We start from the raw sequence: 23,398 nt of genomic DNA, 5'->3' as shown, positions 1-23,398 counted from the left end.
TTACATTTCCTAAAATCAGAAATGCATTTGCTCAAATTCCACACCAGTGCTATCAGTCCGATTAAATAGCAGCCATCTAGTTTTAGAGGAACGGTAAGACTATTACAATACATTCTCACTTGGACGTAACTACAGTTTCAATCAGTGATGTCCAATCCATCCTGCATATTGTAGCTTGTCCCAAATACACGCTCACTTTTGTTGGTTCTAAACTTAATTAAGTTGATTTGTTAATTTTTTGGACTAAGTATTTTAAAGTGAGTGTGTATTTGGGATATTGATCATTTAAGTAAGTGGTTCTTTACTTTGGAGTGAACATCCACAAACTCGAAAGTTTGCAAGTAGTCATATTCATTATGCAGGTTGTTTTCAACACTGGATATTCACGTGACACTATTAATGTCAAGGACAGAAGCTGGGGTGGGGATGGGAAAACCCTTATTTTGAACAGAGTTTTATGTAAGGGGTTTCACAAAAAGGAAATTAGATTTACAATGGGAGATTAAAAAGGGCTGGATTTACAAATGCAGAATTGTATGCCTGGTACTAATTAAAAATGTAGCAATGTTGTGCATTTGAGCATTCCTGACAATCTACAACTGACATAGATTTCATTCTCTGCTCATAAAACCCTATGTGATCCCCAGTAAAAACCTTAGCTCCAACAAAGGAGCAATTTTAGGTGAACAGTGTTTTACATTTTTTGCCTTGTCCTTTGTATATTCTATAAACAACTCTTTGTCCTTTAGATTGGTGTGCTCTAACCCAATCACATATAGAGGTTTTGTCTTGGAAAGACAACGGCAATTGCCTCTGTGATGTCTTGTTGAATATTCCATGAATCCTCCAGCCTCTCACTTATTTATCAGCAGCCTTTCCATGAGAAATGTCTTTACATAGCATTATGGATGATACATAGATCAGTAAAGATGGAGTGATTTACAGTTTGGACAAAAGGACAGTTATTGCATGGGTGAATTGCACCAGCTGTGTGCTTGAGAATGGTGGGACACATATTTCGCTAAGTCTACGAAATGTATCTAGCTAGTAGATCATGCACTCTTGCAATATAATTATTTACAAGGCAGAAAGGTAATCGCCATCTTTTTATGCCTACATTGGCAGCACAGCTGTCTCCAGACCTTATGTGATCATAAAAATAGAGCTTTCAGAGTACTACTGAGAGAGGGGCTTAGGTTCCACACACGTGTCGGTGTACACGATGTTATTGGGCCAAAGTTGTGTGTGTCCATATAAAAGAGACTTCTTGAATTGTCCTTTTTGGAATAAGGTAAACCTTACACTCAATACAGCAGAACTGGGTTGGCTATAGCTGATGATGACGGCTATAGACATGATCTGATTATTAAAATATATTTTGATAAAGGCAATAGGCCTTAAGTATTGGTTGTGAAAAGTATTTGTTAACATCAATCCATTTAAGGGTGGATTTTTACAGCTCTGCATGAAAGTCTGCAGAGAGGTATTTTGTTACACAGAATCTCACAGATAAGTGAGTGGGCAAGAATGTTGGTGTTGGTTAACCCCTGTGACACACAGTAGAAATACAAGATTTGCTCTGTGAGAATGCTTGTTAGGAGAGATGGTCTTTGATTAGTCAACTGTAATTTAGTAAACTTTTGTAATTATATGTCTGTGTGTTTGAGGACTGCTTAGTGGAGAAAAGTACGCTCAAAACAGTAGGCCACAGTTGGTTATGGTTGCAAGCTATAGGCCTAATTGGTGCACTGTGAAATGTTATGTGTGATGCCATAGGTCTGATCTGCTTATTGGGAAATATTATGAAAAAGGCAGTAGTCCTAGCTTAATTATTGTGAACAGCATTTCTCAAAGCTAGAAGGCCTTTAAAACAGTGGGTTATCACATTTTCCAGGCTATAGACACGTATTTTGTTATATTTAATCTTAAAGATTACCATAATAGCCAAATGTTTTTTGATAGCGACCCACTCTGACAAACCCTGGAGGTTTTCACTTTGATGATTCTTCTTAGGTGCTATTGAGAGGGGTTGTATGTTGTTTTGAAAAAAAATTCTACATATTGGTCATTTTATACAGAAAGCATGGTGGTTGTCAGTTTATGTGCACTTAAATAGGTCTGTATAAGTTTTGGTGTCAAGTCAGTGGTCAAACCTATTGGCCTTATTGGTTAATTGGGAAAAGTGATACCAAATTCCAATTCTTTGATCTCTTTATGATAGCACATTATGACAAAGCCAATAGGCCTAACTTACTTATTGTTAACAGTATGTGGTAATGACAACATGCTTTAAAAGATGGATTATTACTATTCTGTGTTAAATCATATAGGCAGATATTTTGTTACATAGAATCTCATACATAGCCAAAGTCGGTGTTGGTGACTCTCACGGGCAAACAATGGGGATAGAAAATGTATTCTATGATCATTGTTATTAGGTTCTACCAGGAGGAATTTTAAATTGTTTTGACTACTGTAAATTTGTAGATATTTTTAATCTTATTATGCATATTTCTACTTGTATTCTTGTAATTTATCTTGTTATGTATGTGAGTTTGTGTGTGTTGCTGTGTCGCTGGGTGAATCATCTGAAGCATGAGGGCAAATATGAGTGACACAGTTGCATGTATGATGAATTACTGAGTGTCATAATCCATGAATGCCACAATGACTTTCCTTCATCAACCTATTAGATTGCCAAAGCTTGTTTCAAGTTACTGTTTTGAATTCTTGTTGAGAGTCTTCAAATGAGATGGGTGAGGTTGGCGAATTGTAGATTGCAAGCAGTTTTGTACCGAGATAGGCTAGTGGAGCGGCCATTTTTAGTGGAGTGGCCATTTGGAGTCAGACTGTTTCATGCTTTGAAAACAAGTGTTAGGAAGTTGCATAAAGCCTGGTTCTTTGTAAAACCAATTATCTCGGTGGAAGTAAGCTGAGATGGAAGTATGTTTGTGTAAGTTGTGCACCGTTCAGATAAACTCTTCCTGAATGGAACATTATGGATCATGACGCTGTTTGCTAACCTAAATAGGTTACTTGGGTCCCCTTGCCTCATTTTCCCCATATTTCCTACAAAAAAAAATCTGATGTTTTCACTTTATCTTAAAATAATAATATTTCTCGAAGGTAAGTAAAGGAATGGTGAAGAAATCGTATTTTAGGTTTTCATCAGTATTCATGTGTGGGCCCAATGTTGCTGGGAATGTCTGAGAGTTGTTTCTTTCCGCTTTACTTAGATATAACCTACCATTGGTTTTGGAAGGTATGACCATCCTTACATCCTTATTTAATTATGGTTTCCTATTGTAACTCTAACCCATTGTAATTGGCATTTTTATTCATCCAGTTCACTGTATTTGAAAATTAAGTTCAATTTGGACCACTAATTCCAAGTGATAGGAGCCTCATTACAATTGTGTGGGGGTAAGAATAATGCAAGGCCTTCATGTGTGACCTACTGTGAGAAAACACCAACTGACATCTCGAGATCTACACCACAGCAATGGATGGCCATGTTTTGCTGTTTTGAAAACACATTTACATCATTAACCCATCATTGTGTTGCAGTTATTGTCTAATTCTGAGGTCAGATCAGCAGAACCCCACACAAAGCTCTGCTAGAATCATAGTGTAAAGAATGTGTATGTTGTAGGGTGATTAGATGCAATTAAAAGTGATTATAGGCATATTAGTGACATCTCTATAGAAAATTCAGCATGCTGTGATATAAGTAGATGTTTTTCACTCTGCATGGTACATCATTAACAAATAATGGACAAAACTAATTTTCCCCCCCAAATATAGTCAAAATATTATTGGAAGGTGTGAAAAAATTGCACATCATTTGAACAATAGAATGTTGAGTTGGCCAATTGAATTGTCATATTGATTGGTGGTGTCAGCTAGATCCTACTTGACATGACTCAGTGTCCAATTGAAATGCAGGATCAGCACAATAGACTTCTGCTAGTGGCTGATGGGTGAGTGGGCGGGACTACACAGCTCCACCTCCCTTCCATGCAGATTTGGCAAGCCATTTTTCATTGCACGTGATTGCTCTACGTATGAGTCAGACCCTCCCCTCTCGGTGACGTCATCCTCAGACATTTCACGATTACTTCAGAGACATGCCCACCCCCTCCCCCACAAAACAAAGAATGTTGACTGGGGGACGGTGACGTTGGGTACTTTTTGGGGGTCATGACCCCTTCAAAACCAGACTTTCCAGCAGACCCTTAAAAGTGCCCAAATGGATGGGGGCCAAATTCTACATGCCATCTTATTGGTCAGTTGACAGCACATGCAAATGAGGGTCTACGTCACTTCCTGGGTATAAATGGGGCGCCATTTTCTCGTTCGCAGGAGTTGGAACCTCAATTGCGGGGGGAGGTGCTGCTGCCGCTTGGCGCGGGACCGAGCGGGTTGGACCGGAGTGCAGGAGGCGGCGCACCTGGGTCGGAGCGGATCGCTGCCGGTAAGTGCAAGTGGAATCTGCACACGGAAGGTGGGGATGGGGTGCAGTCCTGCGGGAGAGCACCGCCCCCCTGCAGCCAGGTGTGCGGGTCAGTGGGAGGAGGCGCGTCCTCACCAAAGCCCTGCAGCGCCCGGGTTGCCCCGAGACTTTCCATCCTCGGATGCCGCCCTGACACCGGGCAGTACTTCTAGGTGGCTCCTCCCGCTAGCCGGCTTCTTGATGCCGTTGCAAAGGGACCGCTTGCCCGGGAGAGGCTGCAGCCCTGGAGCGCTCTCTGCATCCCGGGTACATCCCTTCCGCAGCAGCGCACAGCATTGGCATGCAGCGGTGTCCCGCGCAATAACTGCGCTGCTGCAACACCGCCGATTTTTGGAGGGAGAGCAGACTGAGCCAAGCTTTTCAGGCAGCGGGGCCGCCCCTTTCCTCCCTCCCTGCAGAAGGGGCAGGGCCCAGCGCTGCTGTTCCATGTGCTGCGCGCAGCCCCGCTGGAGCCGAGCAACAACAAGAGCACAACCAGGAGCGGAGGACCGGTGAAACTCTCCCCAAAGCTGTGTTGCAGCCCACGAGTTAAAGAAAAATGTACACCTTCAAATATTAGGTTTCGCTTCATGTTTATACACCCGCAGGATCGGACCGTGGCTATCGACCTCTATTTCTTTGATATTGAAACTCTGACCATTGTTTGCTTTTCATTTGAATTGCAGTTAACATCTAACCGCTTCCAAGATGTGCTAAGCAATTCTAATTTTGTGACAGAAAACATGGATCTTCTGAAGGCCGGATTAGTCAGGGGACTTAGCTTTTGTGTGCATTTGTGTTGCTGATCCTGTCCGACGTAACGCCTTCCCACGCTGCACATTCTCCCGCCAGCTGTAAGAACTCGTCTAAAGTTCTGTTTTGACAATCAACGCTTATGAACCCCCCCCACCCCCCGTTAATTCAAGACATTATATGTTGTCCATGTCCACTATTGCTCTTATTCATTGCTTCAAAAGTTGTTTTTATGAGAAGCTCTCGATGTCTCGTGTGAAGCTGCCCGATCCCCATAACACTCACAGGTCTGTGAGGTAAACTGGTTGTGATTTAGCAGCCTGCTTATATTATGAATATTTTGATGCTTTTGTACAGCTTAAACCACAGATGTAGTAATATCAGTTGATTCTTTAACGAGAGCTGATAATGTCATGACTGTTGTGGCAACGTATGCAGTTACCATTGTGTTGCGTAGTAGACATAAATGTGTATCTTAGTAACAATAAAGTATTTGCAAGTCTGACATTTCCAGCATTGACTGTTATGAATGAAACCCATGGTAATACACACCTTCTATAAAATGTGTATTGTATCACTTCTACAATGCTCTTTTGCCTATTGCTTCAGACCCTGAAGCACGTTCTGACTGGTCGAATAGGAAATTACCTAATTTGGCAATTCAGATGGGAGAAAGGTACTGACTGTAGTGACATATTAGTGTACAATTGTGTGTCCTGAGAGAGGCCTAGAAAGTGTGATGCATACTTGGCTTGTGGCTGTGTGACTTAGACTGGGAATTGCACGTGAGAGGAACATCACGGATAGTCTCACTTGCTGCAGGGGCGTAGATTTCATTGTTGCAGCAGATGCAGTGAGTGCACTTGAGCCCAGAGGCCACCGAACCCCCTTTATTGCTGTATTTTATAATTCAAACAGCCAGGGGGCAATTTCCTTGGTTGATGGGCCCGTGCCCTAGGGTCACCTGGGGGCCGTTTTTTTTAGTTTACTTTTTTTTACACCCATTCCCCGTCAGGTCGCTTTAATGTGGCGCCAGTGTCTTGGTCACTCCCCTGCTGTAAATCGAGGCTGGGGGCAGGTGTTGCTTTAGCGTTTGTGGCATTCTCACCTTGGCGCCCTGCCTCGCGTGCCCTTCCAGAGGCAGTTATCTATCCCCCACCGGGCCATCACCTTTAGGCCATGGCGGGTGCCGTGGTGGTAGGTTGCATGCAGGGGCCTCACAGGGGGGTGTTTTATTGGGGCATTTTCACCTACCCCACCTTCCTTTGAGTAGCAGCAATGTGCTTTTGACACCTCCCCTTCCAAGTACATTCCCATAGGCTATAATGGACTGGGTAGGGGATGAGTAAAAGTGCCTCCGCAGCTGCCAGGTGTTGTGACCTAATCCCCAGTGTCTATCAGGACTTGTTGGGGGAAGAGGAGTGGTCCAAAAAAATTGGGCTATTGTCAGAGTTGCAGACATTGAAACTAGGTCTGAGTCCCAGCGTCAGCTCAACATCCTGTGATCTTGTAAAAATCACTTAATCCCTATACTGAAAATGAATTTGATCTTGTGTAATGTAACTGGTGCTCATGTTCATTGCTCCAATGACTTTAGCCGGAGATCTCACTATACAAAGTATAACAAAAATAACCGTCCAGATTCCAGTGAGACTAACCAGATGGTGATCCATGAAAGGTTTGATCAGGGAATGTGGGCCACTTTTTTTTAGAGTGTCCGGGTCTAATTGTGATCCTAATCCGACCCTGCTGGCTTTGCTACTAATACAAACCTGCAAACTTTGTTGGATGGATCATTTGGACCCTACTTTTTGGCAACATCTAGGTCGTTATTGTGTTTCTGAAAACCCACTGGTTGTTTCTCATCTGTATTTTCTTTGGGAGTTTATTAAGGGGGGTTATGAGGAATGGAGGCATTCTCGATCTGAGATTTCTTCTCTGACCTAGGCTAAATTATAGAAATGTTTGGTCCTGTGTCATTAGCCCCCTGGATTAAGTGCTGAGGGCTTATAATAATATCCATTTTTAGGTCGAGCCTGAGCGGCTCTGCGAGCCATCCTGTATTGGAGTATGGACTTGAAGCCCGCCCATTCTCTGCCTATATTTGTCATTCGCTTGTAAGATTTGTTAATAGGTTCCTTAGTACCTCCAAGTCATTTTTAACCTCTCATGAGGGCTGTCCCTTTTACTTCGGTTGTTACACTGTACATCTTATTTACCCTGTAGGCACTGTTTTCTTTAATGGTTTCTCCTACTGCAGGCACTACATGTTTTCCTGCAACATTCAGCTTGCCATGCACGGTTTCAAAGGGCACTTTTACCAAAAGAGCATGGTTGTCAACTTGACACACCAATGCTTTTTTGGTAAAAGCGCCCCTTACTGTGCTTTCACTTTAATAGTTGCTGCAGACATTTCTGTAGACACTGCTCGTCTAAAAGGGGCGTGGCCTCTGTTAACCTGCATTCTCAGCATGTAGCGCTTGTAAACAAGCATTTGCAATGCAATATGTCTTGCATTTGAGAAACTTTGACCTATTGGTATTGCAAATGACAATGCCTTTTATCATTGGAGGTTTTTTTCAACACAAACAGCATTGTCATTTACAATGCCTGTAGCGTAAAATCTTGTAATTGAGAGACCTATTGCGTTGCAAATGCTTGTGCCGCTGGTAGGCAGTATAGAATGTTGAGTGCAAGTGAGGCGTTGTCATGTCTGATCAGGTTTAGAACTTCTTTGGATTCTTTGTAGTTTGATGATTAGTAGGAGCATCTGATGCAGAGGACTTTGGCATCATATAGGCATGACATAACTGGCAATAGTTACGCCTGTATCTTGGTAGAAGGTTAAACTGAAGTAGTAACCAGATCATGAAGAAAGAATAGATAAACATTTAAGTATTTGAGTCCTGTGGGATACCTTCCCAACAGGTGAAGGTTGATAAGACTAATAAATGTATGTTAACTATTTAGTATCCATCATTAAGGTAGTATTTGATACAGTTAAGAATGCAGTCTTGCCTCATAAAGTTTGTGGGCAAGTATTTCGTGTCTACAGTGTCAAATGCTGATGCCGTGTCACACCTGGTTTTGAAAACTTGAATCCAGCACTTTCGGTCATGGTCTTAATTTTTGAACGTTGTTGTTAACAAATGATATTACCCAAACCAGAGGTAGTTGAGAGAAACTGAAATGCTCCATACAGACAGTGCAGTGGCGGATTTTTTGTATATTTCTACAGAATAAAGCCCTGACTATTATGGTAAAAAGCTTGGTGCACAATACAGAGTTTGAAAGTGAATACGCTTATTTTTTATACATGCAGTCAAGCGAATAAAAGCAGGGTAGGTGGTGATCATATTTAATCCTAGCTTGAGCCAGGCAGCTGAATTCCGAAGTCGAACCACATCATTCTCATGAAGTCCTTTTTGTTGGAGTCCATGGTGGGTGACCCAAAACTGCACAACAAGCAGCAAAATCTTGTAAGAACCGCACTGTCAGCATAAAGTGCATAAGTCTGAAATGAAGAACAGTAGGATTTAGCGGTCAATATTTGGGCATACATAGCTAAGTTGGCATTTCTAATATCTCCCGACATAGCCATGCAGGGGGATGGGTCTGTGTGCTACATTGACGGAGTGGAGTCTGCGTGAGAAGAATCGTTGACTTTTAGGCATTCAGTGTTATCTGATTAGAGGACTCGAATGGCTGAGAGCAGTAATGATCCATATGGGCATATGCGGAGTCAGACGAAGTTCATTTAGTGCCATTATTTTAAATGAATATAATCTGGTTGAATGTAGCAGGATTACTAATGGTCTTTAATAACAGTTAAAAGGGGGGCATTGAAATATCTGATGCGTAGAACTTTTGCACTGGTCAACTGATCATGAAGGTCTAAAAGGACTAACCTTATTAAAAGGCGGACCAGTTTAGGGTAATTCACTGAATACCGTCATCGACCACACAATGAGATCGAAGTGGATGGTCCTCACTGCAGAAACGCTTAAACACAGTGGCCTTGCACGTGCTGCTCTCTTCAGTTTTTGATCAGCAGATATGAAGAACAATTCCCATGCTGTGTATATTTTGATGTGGAGCTAGCCAGAGAAAGATCAAAAATGTTCTTTGAATATAATTTTGCATCTGTGCTGCTACTGCATCATTCATCAATTTTTGCAGGTAACACCAGCAACGAAATTGGAGGAAAAGGGGTCTGTTGGACCTAGTCTGCTTTTTAGCTTACTTTTTGGATGTTACTATTTTCAACTTGGCCATGGCCAGCTCAGAATGTAAGAAAGAGTTGTATCAAAAAAGGATTCCTACTGCTACAGCTTTAGTATTCTCCAAAGGAGGGATCATTAGCAAATGAATGACCAATTTTTAAGTAGTGAAATTATGCATAGCCCTTAGGTGTCTTGTGCTCTTTTTCCTTTTTTTTTCCATTGCTGATATTGGTCATTGTGCCTGGGAGCGAGGTGGGGCGCAGGACTTGCCAACCAATGGAGTTGATGCCCTTGATCAGCACCAGTTGGCGTTTAAGGTGTTATGGAATGGTTTTGTGGTGCTGCAGCGTTATTACACTAGGGAATGACAAACATTGAATGGAAGGATCTTCTAGAAAATGTTTCTAATCCTTTAAGAGTAATGCAGCATTATCAGAAACCAGCCTGGGGTAACCGTCAGTTAGGCTGGAAGTTGGAAGCAGGAGAGGGAAGAAGGTAGGACAAAGATGAGCGTGGTTTTAGGATTGACAGAGTAAGAAGTTTCTGATGACTGTTGAAGAAAGGGAGAGAATGAATTAGGAATATAGAATCAGTGGCCCGGGGTGCCTGTGGGAGATATCTAGCTTACCCTGAAAATGGTTCTTTCCTTCTACCTCTTTGTAACAGATGGCTGTGTCTTCAAGGCACATTATTTTGAAGAGCAAGCTAATAAACTCTGCGTAGGCATCATTGCATTATCACCCTAAATTGCCAGTTGTGGAATTACAGGCTGAGAGCACTGAAATGTGTGTATTCCTGTGAGTTCAAAATTGTGACTTCCGTGATTAGCAAACATGGGCTCAGAATTTTTATTTGCTGCAACTTTGCATCCATGGCTTATTGACTAATTGTTAAACTCCTCAAGTCTGAAGGTAAGCTTGACACTTTTATGATTCTTGAGTTGGTGATTATGTACCTCTTTGGCTTTTTAAAAGAGCCGTTTAGTGACAGTGCAGTTCGTATATATTCCATATCTGTAGGACTTAACTCTGAGAAGCTGGTTCTTAACAGTGTTGAATGATCTACTAAACATTATTAAATATATTCCGGCCAGGAGGGACCGAATACCTTTAAGTTATTGCCAACCTTCTTTATCGTTTCAACTTATACATTGGAGTTAAGCGAAAACAAATGTTTTGACAACAGCGGTGACATTAACATATATGGTCCGTAAGTGATACATGGCCCTGACTGGAACAGTAATATGAATAAATTCCTGCTGGTGTAGGACCTACAATAATTTTTCTCTTCACAACAAAGCAGTTCTTTGTTTTTGTTCCAACGGTTTAGTGTGTATTGTGTAGGGTCCTGCTGCAACAAGAGGAATAACATGGCCTCATCTCTTTCAGGTAATTTGCCAACATGTTTCAAGTTCCGGTGAATAATCTTGAGAGAATCAGAAGAGCTCGTAAAAAAGTGAAAGGAATTCTTCTAGAGCTTGGTCTTGAAAGCTGTAGGGACTTGTTGCAGGTAAGAAGAAAACATAAACGATAGACCGAAGGCCCAGTACATGAACTACTAATAATGGAGCATTTTATGCAGATGTTTTTGCTGCTGTTGGAATTTGTTCGGCTTAAAGACTGTGCATGAAAAACCAGGTCTTGGGATGCCCTTAAGGAAAACATCACTTTATGTTGCATAGTATAGGCGAAATATCATATTTTGAAGTGTAATGGAACTTGTTGGGACAGTCGTGCTCATTGTTGTCTTTTGAAAAACAAACCAGATTTGTCTATGAATAAAAGTTCAAGCGGTGAAAGAAGCTCATGCTCTTATTAGCCCAGTACTATGAGGCACAGATTAAATATGGATGGCAACGTCCTCTTCTTTCATTTTACATTTTTAAATGTCATGTTTGTCTCTTAACACCTTCTCTGCGGCGGCTGTTCCGCTGCAGCGCTAAGGGGGCGGGGGGCCGCGCGGTGCACACATGCTGGTGACGGAACCGCTCACTTACCAGCCGCGGTTGAGCTGTGCTCATGACGGAGCGGTTCCGTCATGGCCCCGCCCGCTTAATAGAATGCACCGTGCAGGCGCGTCGGGCGGGCCATGACGGAACCGCTCCGTCATCAGCACAGCACCACCGCGGCTGATGACTGAGCGGTTCCGTCATCAGCACGGGAAGGGTTAACCCCTTCGCTGGGGGGGGGGGGGGCGAGCGCGGTGCCGCCGTGCTGGTGACGAGCTGAGCTCGTCACGGCCACACCTGTTTTTAGAACATTCAGCACATTAGGGAAATTAGCCCCGCGTGCGAACGTTCAAACGGCCGTGAGGAGCTGAGCTCATCAGCAGCACCCATGTGGTTAATTTGCCTTCTTGAAACAGACCAGTTTAGTTTGTGCTATTTTTAATCTTTCCGGCTTGCACGGAAACTGCTCTAGCGAATTACACATTCTTTCTGTAGCAATTTCCGTGGGCATATCCCTGTTCCAGAGAACATAAATTGGCTATCACCAAGGTAGTCTCTTCTGAAAAGTCACATCCACTTCAGGTACCCAGTTCAGAGCTGCTACTCGCCTGTGGATGGATACTCCTGTCTTGCCTAGTTAATTTTTCCGCCTGTGCACTGTTGAAACTAGTCTGGTTCGTTGGAAGATCGTGGCCTGTGTATATACATACATACATACTTGTCCCTCATGCCGATTTCGCACATTGCAGGACTGTTTAATCTGTCTCTGGATTCTGCCATGGGTCTAGAAGTCCGCTTTCATCTCTCCCATCATAATGAAGCTAATACAGATCAAAAGAACCATGCCAACTATCAGCGGATATCGCTCCCCCTGCTTTCCTTGGTAAGGTTTTGGAGAGGCTAATAACCCCCACTAATCAAAGGAAGAAAGGTCTCACTGGCAGGGAGGCAGCCAGAACTGGTTTGAACAGGGGTCAGTGCCCCCTGAAGCACAAATACTTCAAAGCCATTGAGGGGTATAACTATGAGAGCTGAAGCCCCTGAACTTTGGAGAATGGCTTGATAAGTGTGAACAAGACTGGAGCTATTTCGTGGTCAAGAGGACCTTTGCCAAGGAAGAAACAACTGAAGGATAGTACTGGCCCTTGCTGTGTGATCTGGGGCTGGCCTGCAGTTTGCTGTTTCAACCTAGGGAAGGCAAAAGGGAACTTTGCATGGTTGCGAATACTTTGCACATTTGCCTTGAAGATAAGCCTGGCTGCTCATACCAAGCTACTTAGGGGGTGAGCGGGGCTATTTAAGAAGGTGACCTTCCTTTGCCTGACGTTGGAATGCAAGTCCCTACTTGGCCTAAGGTACCTACCTCGGCCAACTAGGGATCCCGGGTCTACATGACTCTCCTGTACAAACCAGCACGCTTGGTCTGTAAATTTCCTTCCGGCGCTCTCGCAAAACCCTCCTGAAAGGCCATTTCTGGTTACGCATAATGATTCACAGGTTGTTTAAACTTGTGTCTTACACACAGCACCAGTTGGTAATGGCCCTGCCTTTGCATGATACTACCGGGGTAGAAACCTGAGGTCCAAGGATAAAGCATTGTTAACCATTCAACAAATACTTATTGCCAGATATTGAGGGTACTTGGTTTCTTACGTATCCCCCTATCACTGGAACAGGCTATCACCCCCCACCCCTCCACCTCCCATTTAATCCAGGCAGGATTTCGTCAGAGTTAGGAAATTGCATCGGTCTTCTAAATATCAGTGGTTGCCTATTAAAGCCTACAGAATTACCGCTAGGATACTCCTGAGAGTAATGCGTTGCGCTATACAAGCATAGTTAACATGACAAGTGCAAATAAGGGAGTGGTGAGCGATCCTAAAGGGTAAGATGTTCTTCCCAGTCGAGTTGTCACTCAGGGAGTGCAAAGTGGTGGCCGATAGATCACATCGCCAAACTTGTAAAACGGCAAATCCTTTGTGTTGGGAGGTTGAGTCTGCAAATTTATAAGGGCAACATTTTCATTGCTATTGTTGGGCAATATGATCTGTACCACTACAGGCCTAGACCCAAACTTAACACTTTTTGTATTAGCTGAGGCAAAATACTGGAAAGGGTCTTAAAGTGCAAGTCGAGAGAAAGGGAATTGCAAGTACTGTATTTCTGGTGGAGAAGAACAAGGGTTGGAGACCTTTAATAAATTTGAAAGAGGTGAATCTGTATGTATTCTACCGCAATTTCAAGACTGAATGTGCTCACATTCTAAGAAATTTTGCAAGGAGGAGTTTGGTTTGTGTTTTGGCTGTCTGTTCTATCAACCTATACGGATGGAGAACATTGAAAGGTGTCTGTGTTTCAGCAGGGTAGCTGTGGACAGTGTGTCTAGAGCATTACACAAACTGGGTTACGACAACAGTTTGGAGGCTTTGTGTGAGCTGGCATTTTTTTTGACTAAGTTGTTGCCCACAACTCCGATTTTATTCTGGGGGAATGGTGGAAGCTCCAGGTCCCCTTGCAGGCGCTGATATTTAACAAAAAAATGGGGGGAGCTGCATTACCTCGTCTGTATTTAGTTTTTGGGCTCGAGTGGCTCTGGGAAGGGAAACCCCACTCACGCCCAGCCCAAATATTTTATAAGACCTCTGGGTCTTTGCCCACCCTGTTGGTCTAATAATTGAAATAAAAATAATGCTGGCTAGCATTTCCTCTGGGACTCTCCTATAAAGGCTAGTGGGGCAGGGTATCCAGACTGGCCATATATTTTTGTAAAACAATCTCCGGACAGGGTTAGAAGTCCCAGAGTCTTGTAATTGCTGCTGCAACATTCTTTTTTTTTTTTTCCATGTTGCATTCAGCTAATTGGAGCACGCTCTCCCGTGGGAGTGCACACCCACAGGAGCAAGGAGGTCGATGGGGAAACAATCCCCATAGCTAATTAGAACACCGTTTTTTTTAAAGTTGTACTTGCAAGAGTTCCTTGAACCCAACCATTTAGATCTACCCATATATTTGATCCTTGATTTCTCAAAAAAAAAAGTGAACAGATTTATACCAAATCACAAAGCTCGCTTTCTGGATCAAGATCTTGCTCTTGCCAAATTGGTGTAATTCCACGCATCAGTTTTTGCAGGTATGTCCTAAAGCATTGCATGAAAAATAAATGTACATTTTATGTTCTGAATAATCTGGCCCTCCTCTCTTTTTTAGGTCTCGCCTGAGCCAGCGCATGCGCTGTCTGGCAAGACATTTAGTGAGTGGGCTTTAAAAAGCAGACCACAGCTTTTTGTGTGGCCTAGAGCATGCGGTTTCGCTCAGTTACAGGCTGTTATAGCCCGCGATTACTTTCACGTCGACAGCAGGCAGCCTCTACTCCACCCCCCACTCCACCATATACTCTGCGTCTTTGATCCCTGTTCAACTTCCTGTCCTTTAACCTAAAATTATAATAAACTTAATACGCAGATTTCGAGTTTTGCACATCATGATGGATGTAAACATTCGATATTGCCACAATATATTACCCGTTTTTTACTCAATCAGTCGGATCTCGATTTAACAGTGCCACTGGGAACGAGGTTCCAATTCTTGCCCCCAGCTTGTACTTAGTTCACCCTCTCCGGCTCTCTACATCCGTTATTGTGTCTCTGCCTCTCCACCTCTGATGACTCGACCCCCGAACATTGTATTGCATTCCTTACAATCTCCATTGACCCACTTTTCACTCTGGGAGCTCAGGCTGCCTCTAGAGCAGTAATCTAAGAGAGATGCAAATTACTTTTGCTTCGGCGAGCAGAGTCCGCGTTGATGCGCCTCTTCTCCCCTGTCCTTCTCTGGGGACCCTCTTCATCACCTTCCTGCATATTTCTACTTTTCCTGTACATCCTGCCTTCAATGTATTGACTTGATAGAGCTCCAGGTCTGGCTGCTTGGGGCCCCTATCTGCATACAGGCCTTGATTTTTTTAGTGATGGCGTGTGCCAGTAGCTAAGTACAGGGAAAATGTGGGCTAATTACCGTACGTGGTGCATCAGAGGACACTATATTTTATGAAAGCGCTGGGATGACGGCGCGAAACTAAGCTTCCCACCGGGGAGCGTACCATGGGGAAAACCCATACACACCTCACATACATACACCTCTTGGCATCTTGTAAAACTCCCAAACAATATGTTCCTTGGGTCTGTATGGGGGATTGTCCTCAGGCAGAAATTGCATCTCCTCCTGCTCCTCTTCGTCCTCTTCTTCTTGACCACCAATGTGGTCTTGTGGTGGTCCTTGTGGTGGTGGTGGTGGTGGTGGTGGTGGTGGAGGTGGAGGTGGTGGTGGTGCAGATGCACCTGCAGCTGCTACTAGTGAAGCCATTTCTCACAGAATGAATGCAGGTCTTCTTCACTCAAACAACAAAGTGAAAATGAGGAAAAAAGGTGGGGTCTTTCATCTTTTGGGAACTTAAAGTGTTCTGAACCAATCAACAGTGTTATTTTCAGGTCACATGACCCGACGCGCTTACGCTACGTGCCCCGGTGCGTGCCCGGGGCGGCGCTTTCGTTGCGCGATCGTATGCGCTCGGGTGCTTCCGGGTGCGCTTACGCGGTGCGTCATGACGCATCACGCGGCTACGCGATACGTCACGATGTTTTCGTTCGCGGGAATAGCGCTAACGGGACGCTCACCGGTACGCACCCCGGGGCGCGCCGAAGCACTGCGCTTACCGGTGAGCGCATCGTTACGCGTCCCGGGAGCGCTCCGGGGCAAAAAAAAAAAACTATTACATAATTATACAATATAAAATTCGTTATAAAAAATATTACATTAAGCATTTAAAAAACCCATTAAATTCACTGAAAAAACCATAGGTTTGAGACCAGTTATAGTTAGCTGGAAATTTTACTGACATAAAACCATTGAAATTCCCACGTTATAGTTAGTTGGACTCACTATAACTTGCGCGCCTGCAATGGATTGCTGATGACGTCACATATTACATCACTCATGACATGGTCAGTGACATCACTCATGACACCATCCAGTGAATGTGTGTCTTTCTGAAAAATAAATGTTTTATATATGTATATGTAAAAGTCGATGGAAGAATACATGTTTAAATAAGTGACTTGATGGATGTTTTAAAAAAAAAAAAATGATTGGTTAACTGGCTTATTAAGTATATCTTAGTGAATACATATATTAGCGAGTATTGTTTAAATATTTAAATGCTTGTATCAGTGTTTCACTTTGTGTATAAGTGGCTGCATGGGTTGGTGAGTAGCTACATGTGTGTGTATATGGGTTATTAGATTTTTTTTAGTATCAGTATGAGTGTCTGTATGGTTTGGTGGGGGTGTTACTTAGTACATAGATGCATCAATGACTGACTCACTGTTTGTATGTGTTTTGAAGACCGCATATGTGCAGGACTGTATGTGTGTGTATATGTGTGTGTTAGTGAGTGAATGCCTGCCTCACTAGTGTCTTTATGAGTAACTACATATGTTTTAATCTAGTATATGTGAGTATTGATGTATATAAGTGAGTATATGTGAGTGAGAGATTGAAAGAGTTCCTGTTTAAATAAGTATGTGTTTCTATAAGTGATTAAGAGAGTAAGTATGTGTAAGTTTCCTTAGAAATAAGGTGGTAGTGTGTGTGTATAGTTGTATATGCAAATAAATGGATGTTCAATAGTTTATTTGCATGTGTGAGTATGTGTGTGAGTAACCTTTGGATGACTGTCGGTGTGTAACAGGATGTATAGGTGTTTCACTACATATGATGAGTGAATATATGTATGCGTGACTATATACACAACTGTTGGTGAATGAGTGGATGTGTATATAGATGGTGGAATTACTGAATTGGTTGTTGTAACTGGTATGGGTATCTCCATTTTTTTGAAAATTTTAGTTTCTATTTTTGAATGTGTTTCAAGGGTTACATTACACTGAAAGGAGGTCTGTCACTCTGTCACAAGGATGGTGTCATCAGTGATGTCATGAGTGATGTCACTGACCATGTCATGAGTGATGTAATATGTGACGTCATCAGCAGTGCATTTCAGGCGCGCAAGTTATAGTGAGTCCAACTAACTATAACGTGGGAATTTCAATGGTTTTGTCAGTAAAATTTCCAGCTAACTATAACTGGTGTCAAACATATATATATATATATATATATATATATGATAGATAGCAGGAGCACATGGGTATGGAGGAGTATATGTACATTACCTACTAGTAGTCATAGTTAGGACCTAGTTTTCATTGGAAAAGTGTTTTTTGATTTGCCTTTAAGTTTGGCACTGTTGGACGCATCTTCATGAAATTTTGAAAGCTAATGGGCCACTCAACTTCAATTGCTGTGTTGGACGTTTCAGGGTGATTCGGCAAGTAGGGGTTGAGAAAAAAAGGGGGTCCCAAAACACTTTTCTCTGTTAATTTGCATAGAAAAATTTAGACACAGCTACAGCATGAACTGCTAAATGGAAATACTCCAAATTTGGCAAAAAAAGGTAGCTCTTGGTCCAGAAAGCACTCTTTTTGAATAATGCTTTGAATCCGTTCAGTGGTGCCTGATAAATTTAAAGATTTCTCAGATCTACAACTGTGGCCGCAGTGTAACCGCGGACCCTCCTCCTATCATGCCTGAGATCTGATTGGCTGCCAACATTTCAAACCAGGAAGTGTTGGCAGGCCAATTTGTTGCTGAATAGAGGCGCAAAATGTTGGAAATTACCCTTTTGCAGGGTTATCCCCAAACTTTTTGCTTCTTCCTTTGTTTTTCCTGACCTCTGGTTGCTGGCTATAGGACTCTGGGCACTTTACCACTGCTGATCATTGCTAAAGTGCATATGCTCTCTGTGTAAATTGTTATTGTGATTGGTTATCCATGATTGCCATATGTTTTACCAGTAGGTCCCTAGTAAAGTGCACTGAGTGCCCCATGGCTATTAATTTAAATGCTACTAGTAGGCTTGCAGCACTGATTGTGCCACTCACATGAGTAGTGCTGAAAGGCGTTCTAGACGGGGCGGGCTGAGCTGTAGCATTTACAGTATCACGAGCCGCATGGTGGAGGAGGGTCTGCGCAGCAAAGAAGTGCTTTTTTTTTTCTTGAAAGGCACGAGCCTGGAGTGCGTTAGTCTTGAATGGCGCGAGTCCGCAGTGCTGTGTTCATGTTCGTAAGGTGTTCAGAATGAACTATGAGGGGCAACACACCTAGAAAACAGAGCATCTAAGTGATGTGCATACTGGTTTTTGGAATCGGGGGAGTAAAGGGAAAGAGAGCATCACATGTTCTCTCGTGCACTCTCCAATGCCTGACCTGAGTGGCTGATTCAGCCGTCCTTGCTTCATTGGTCCAAGGCTGAAACACTTGGAAGAAACTAGATAACCCCTTTAAGGCAATATGTTCAGTATTCTGAACTATCAAAAGAAATCACTATGCAAATCGGAAACTGTTACAAACTGGATAATGTGTTTCCTATTTGACTGATATCTAGGTATTAATCTTTATAAACTATTATCCACGCAAAGTGTGTTTATGGTGTCTAGTAATATCTCCTGCGTGCTCTCCCTTTTGATGTGGCATGCTATCAAAAGATCTGGGGAAAAAGTTAAATTCTAAATATATAGTCCATTATGCTTACAAAGGGTTGAACTTTTTCATTTGGGATAAAACCTGAATATACAAAAACACCGTCACTTGTTTTAAGTTTGACTTCGATGTTCATGTAGTTAAAATGCACAAAAATGGTGTTAAACAGAAAAACTTATTTTTTTCCATTAAATAGCATATTAATAATGCCATTTGCAGGACACTTGTGATTGCCCTGCTTGCTTTCATATGATACTGCACGTTAATCTGTGGCAACTCATAAATTAACCATGCCTACCTTAAAAAAAGAAACCATGGTCGTTGAAAATATCAGAGCCGTTGATGTATGTATTCCTGCTGTACTACTTGTAACAGTGTTTTTCAAAGGCCGCTGTGGTGTTGATACGGTTCACACCCAAACATATGCATACTGTTACTTTGCGTTTAAGGTCTGTGATGCATGTTTGTTTTCTTTTTTTACACATACATACAATGCCTTGGCTATTTCCAATGGGCATCAGCAGTGGTTGAGAAATCTGTATCTTATAAATTAGAACATTGCTGACGTCCGCGTTAAGGTTGATGTCGCCAGTGAAACAGGATTCTGGTGGCCAATATCACTTTGATGCAAAAATAGTGATCATAATAGCATCTGCGGATTAAATCAGAGCTCTAATGTATGCACAGTGCTCTTTGTGTTTGCAGTTGGATGCACTGAATGCAAAATATTGTGGATTTTACCATTAGGAAGGCACCGATGTCTACCACTTCATTCAGCATCAAGTAGATGTATCTACAGCACTTTGTATCTGTTACAAGCTAGGATAAAACAAGGGAGAGTGAGGATGAAACTGGCAGTGGGGGAGCAAGCGCGCACAGCCAAACTAATTGAACAGATGGCCCCTGTGCGCCGCTGCTCGCACCCGCAAGGTGGATGCCAGCACGAGCCCTTGAAAAGAGCAGACCAATTTCTAAAGGGCACTCTAGGGCAACGCATGCGCGCTGCCTAGGCGAGACCTAAAAAAGGACTCATGGAGCAGTAATGCACAGCATGTGAATCCTAGAAATTCTTCAAGCTGCAAAACCACTTCTAGAGTTAAGCATCCATTTCGTTAGCCGTATTATTTTTTAGGGCTCGGCCTAGCGTACACTGCGCAGGCCGAGATCTTATGTTTCCCCAGTACTGGGGCTTGAACCTTCCTTCTCTTCCATTGGCTAGCTTCATGAATGAAGGCTAGCCATTGGAAGAGATGTCACTCAGGGCTCGAGCTGATTCGTGGACGTTTCTTGCTTTTTTTTTTAAGCCCCGTCCCCATTTTTTTCGTTATTCGGAGGTGGGCGTTTACTTGTGCTTTTTTTTGTTTTTTTGCGGTGCTTTTGTTCTGCCATTTCCCCCGACCGCCGCCGGAAGAAGTCGTCCTCAGGTGAGTGCTTGCTGTCCTCCCCCGTTCGTGATTGCTGTCCTGCCCCCCCCTTGTTCGTGCTTGCTGTCCTGCCCTCCCCCCCTCCCGCTGTCCGTGTCTCCGTTCCCACCTCCCTCCATTGCTTTGCATGTGCTTGTTTCTCAAGTCGGCAACGCTCTTATCTACTGTGTTATAATATCAAGGAAAACTTGTGAATCTGTTCTTAACCGTACACTCCTCTCAACCTGCTATCGTGACACATCGATCTTCACTGACGTGTCATATTTCTCTTTTCCACGTTTAAATCTCTATGAAAAATACAAAACGCCGACTAAAACGCACAATTTTTAAACATAAAGACACACTGGCAGCGTTTTACTCTAGTCCCAACATCTCCGGGGTCTGCAGGTTTTAAACAAGGCGCAGCTCTGCTCCTTGACCGAGATAAAAATATGGAAAGATTAATTCGGTGAAAGCAGCACCTGTAAATGTTTAAAGGTGCTCCTTGGTGTCTGCTTTGTACGGGGACACCCGCCCCTCTTCGTAATCCAGATGGACCCCCAGCAGCCTGGGGCTCTCCGGCAGGGGCAAGGGGTGGCAGGAGAGGTGAGAGCTGTGTAGTGACCGTGATACCCCTCCACAGCCCAGACCCCCTGCTCGGGTGACTTTGAGTCTGCTGCGCCCTTGTTCACGGACTCTTGTGCAACGCTCCCAGTAGTGCCTCCCTGCGCGGACACCTTCCTTCCACAGCACACAGGGATACTGGAAGCACTCTGAATAATCGTCAAAGAGGCGACGACACTGCACAACCTGGAGCAGCCCTCTCCTACGTCTCTTATTCTCAGACCGCTTCAGCAGATCTCCATGAGCGGTGTCCCCATCCAGAGTCACCACTTTATACTGCCTCATTGCCATTTCCGTCCAAACTTTTACATGGTTTAAAATACTTTCCTTTCTCTGGTCCTCATTGGTCGTTTTTTCTTGTTCTTTAAACGTTTCATTTTCACACTTTCTCAGGGAGCTCCTGACGTCCTTTAGCAGCTCCTCTGCCGGTTGCGCACACTTCGAATCTACCTCTGATCAGGGTATCGAGGGATGAAATTTCCTGCAGTCGTTTAATTGTATTTGCTTTTTCTGTCCTGGTGATTTTTTTTCTGAATCTCCTCCAGTCTCTGAGAGTGGCGTCTTCCTCTTCTCGCAGAAGCTGGCGCAGTTGTTGAAATTCCGCCAGAGTTTTCGTCGTCTTAGCTTCCACACCCTTTGTGTGGTACAAACTATAGTCATGCATAAGTCACACTACACAAGGCACAACCTACACCAGTGATAATGGGCATAGTCTTTAAACCTGTCCTACCTGCAGTAAATTTAGAGGAGCAGGCATTGGCCTATACCGTCTGCGTTACCTGGAAGGTGAAGTCAGAGCTGCTATAATATTGTGACCTGCTAGGGTTCAGAACAGGTTTGTAATTTAACTTCAGAAAATCAGTGTGGGGCACATTATGCACAACTGTCCTTATGTGTCGATGGAGCTAACTGGAGGCACATCTTTGCTATTATCATGGGGATTAATATTCAGCAGGCCTACAAGGAGGTTAAGCCTGAACTCAGTTACTTGAGCTAATGGAAAACAAAATCAATAGTCTCGTCCAAAAATCCTCCAGTACCCCACTTCACGGTACGGGAGCATTTCAACGCTCCGGTTTTTGTGTTGCTCCCCTGCCCCCTCGTTGGTTGTGCTTGCTGTCCTGCCCCCCCACCCCCCCCCCCTCGTTGTGCTTACTTGTGTTCCGGTTTTTGTGCCTCTGTTCTCTGCTTGTGCCTCTGTTCTCTGCTTGTGCCTCTGTTCCCTGCTTGCGCCTCTGTTCCCTGCTTGTGATCCGGCTTTTGCGTTGCTTCCCTGCCCCCTCGTTGGTTGTGCTTGCTGTGTTGCTCCCCTGCCCCCTCGTTGGTTGTGCTTGCTGTCCTGCCCCCCCCCCCCCCCCTCGTTGGTTGCGCTTGCTTGTGATCGGTTTTTGTGCCTTTGTGCCCTGCTTGTGATCTGGTTTTTCGTGCCTCTGTTCCCTAGGGCGTTACTGGGCAGAGAGTTGTGTGGCTCTGTGTGTGTGTGTGACACTGTGTGGGTGGGTGCGTGTGGGTGACTGTGTGGGTGGCTCTGTATATGTGTGTGTGGTTCTATGTGGGTTCAAATGCAATAGGTCTCGCATTTGCGAGAGTAAGCTATTGGCATTGTAAATGACCATGCCATTTATTTGTTTTAAAAAACTAAAACCTAAATGTCATGAGCAATGCCAATAGCTCTAACTTTAACAATGCTGAGACCATTGCATTGTAAATGCTTGTTTTCTAAAGTTGAGGAAATTGAAAACACTTTTAATTAATTAGTTAATTAATGGTTAGTATGAGAGTTGGGTCTAAAATCCTTTTTTAATTGCAGTTAACGGTTGCGTTGGGATTATGGTTAGGATAAAAGGAACTTAATAAATGTTAGTATAATTTGTGCAATAGTAGGTTACTAATAATAACATAACATTAAATTCGAAAATTAAGGGCGGGTTAACATTTAATAAAATTAACTTCAATAATGAGACCCTGTAGGATCAGGATAGTTGCATCAGAGTAACATTGAGATAATGTTAAACTCACAAGCTGTGACAAGTGCCAAACCAGAAGCAAAAGCCCCTGGTTCACTCAGTGTTGTATACAGTGTCTTCTACAAGATTCCTGTAATGTTAACCACATGCGTGCAGCGGTTATTTTTGCGCTGTGCGGCTTTTTTCTAAAAGCCGCGTTACATGATGAGCTCAGCTCGTCATCCGCACACGACCACCGTGGCTGATGACGAGCTGAGCTCGTCATCAGCAGCGAAGGGGTTAAGGAAACCCTTTCTGCCTTGTGAGGGATAATTGTCAGGTTGTCTGAATATTCAGCCTCCGAATCTGCTTGTTTAGTGCTAACTGGAATAAACTGTATTGTTCTCCAATAACTG

At 43.4% G+C, this 23,398-nt stretch overlaps 1 protein-coding gene and 1 pseudogene across 1 annotated transcript in view; one reads left to right on the top strand and one right to left on the bottom strand.

Annotated features, from left to right (window-relative positions):
* The first annotated feature begins 4,346 nt into the window (after window positions 1–4,346).
* Window positions 4,347–23,398, top strand: part of ADNP2 (ADNP homeobox 2) — a 115,513-nt gene continuing 96,461 nt past the window's right edge. The window contains exons 1-2 of the mRNA XM_086965189.1: window positions 4,347–4,474; window positions 10,857–10,977. Coding sequence (XP_086821315.1) covers window positions 10,870–10,977 — 108 coding nt within the window. The 5' untranslated portion in view covers window positions 4,347–4,474; window positions 10,857–10,869. The remainder of the gene's footprint in view (window positions 4,475–10,856; window positions 10,978–23,398) is intronic.
* Window positions 20,681–21,700, bottom strand: LOC147722715 (E3 ubiquitin-protein ligase TRIM38-like; annotated as a pseudogene).

The sequence above is a fragment of the Lissotriton vulgaris genome, chromosome 4_1 (assembly GCF_964263255.1).
Source record: "Lissotriton vulgaris chromosome 4_1, aLisVul1.2, whole genome shotgun sequence".
Lineage (NCBI taxonomy): Eukaryota > Metazoa > Chordata > Amphibia > Caudata > Salamandridae > Lissotriton > Lissotriton vulgaris.
This window is presented reverse-complemented; position numbering and strand designations above follow the sequence as displayed.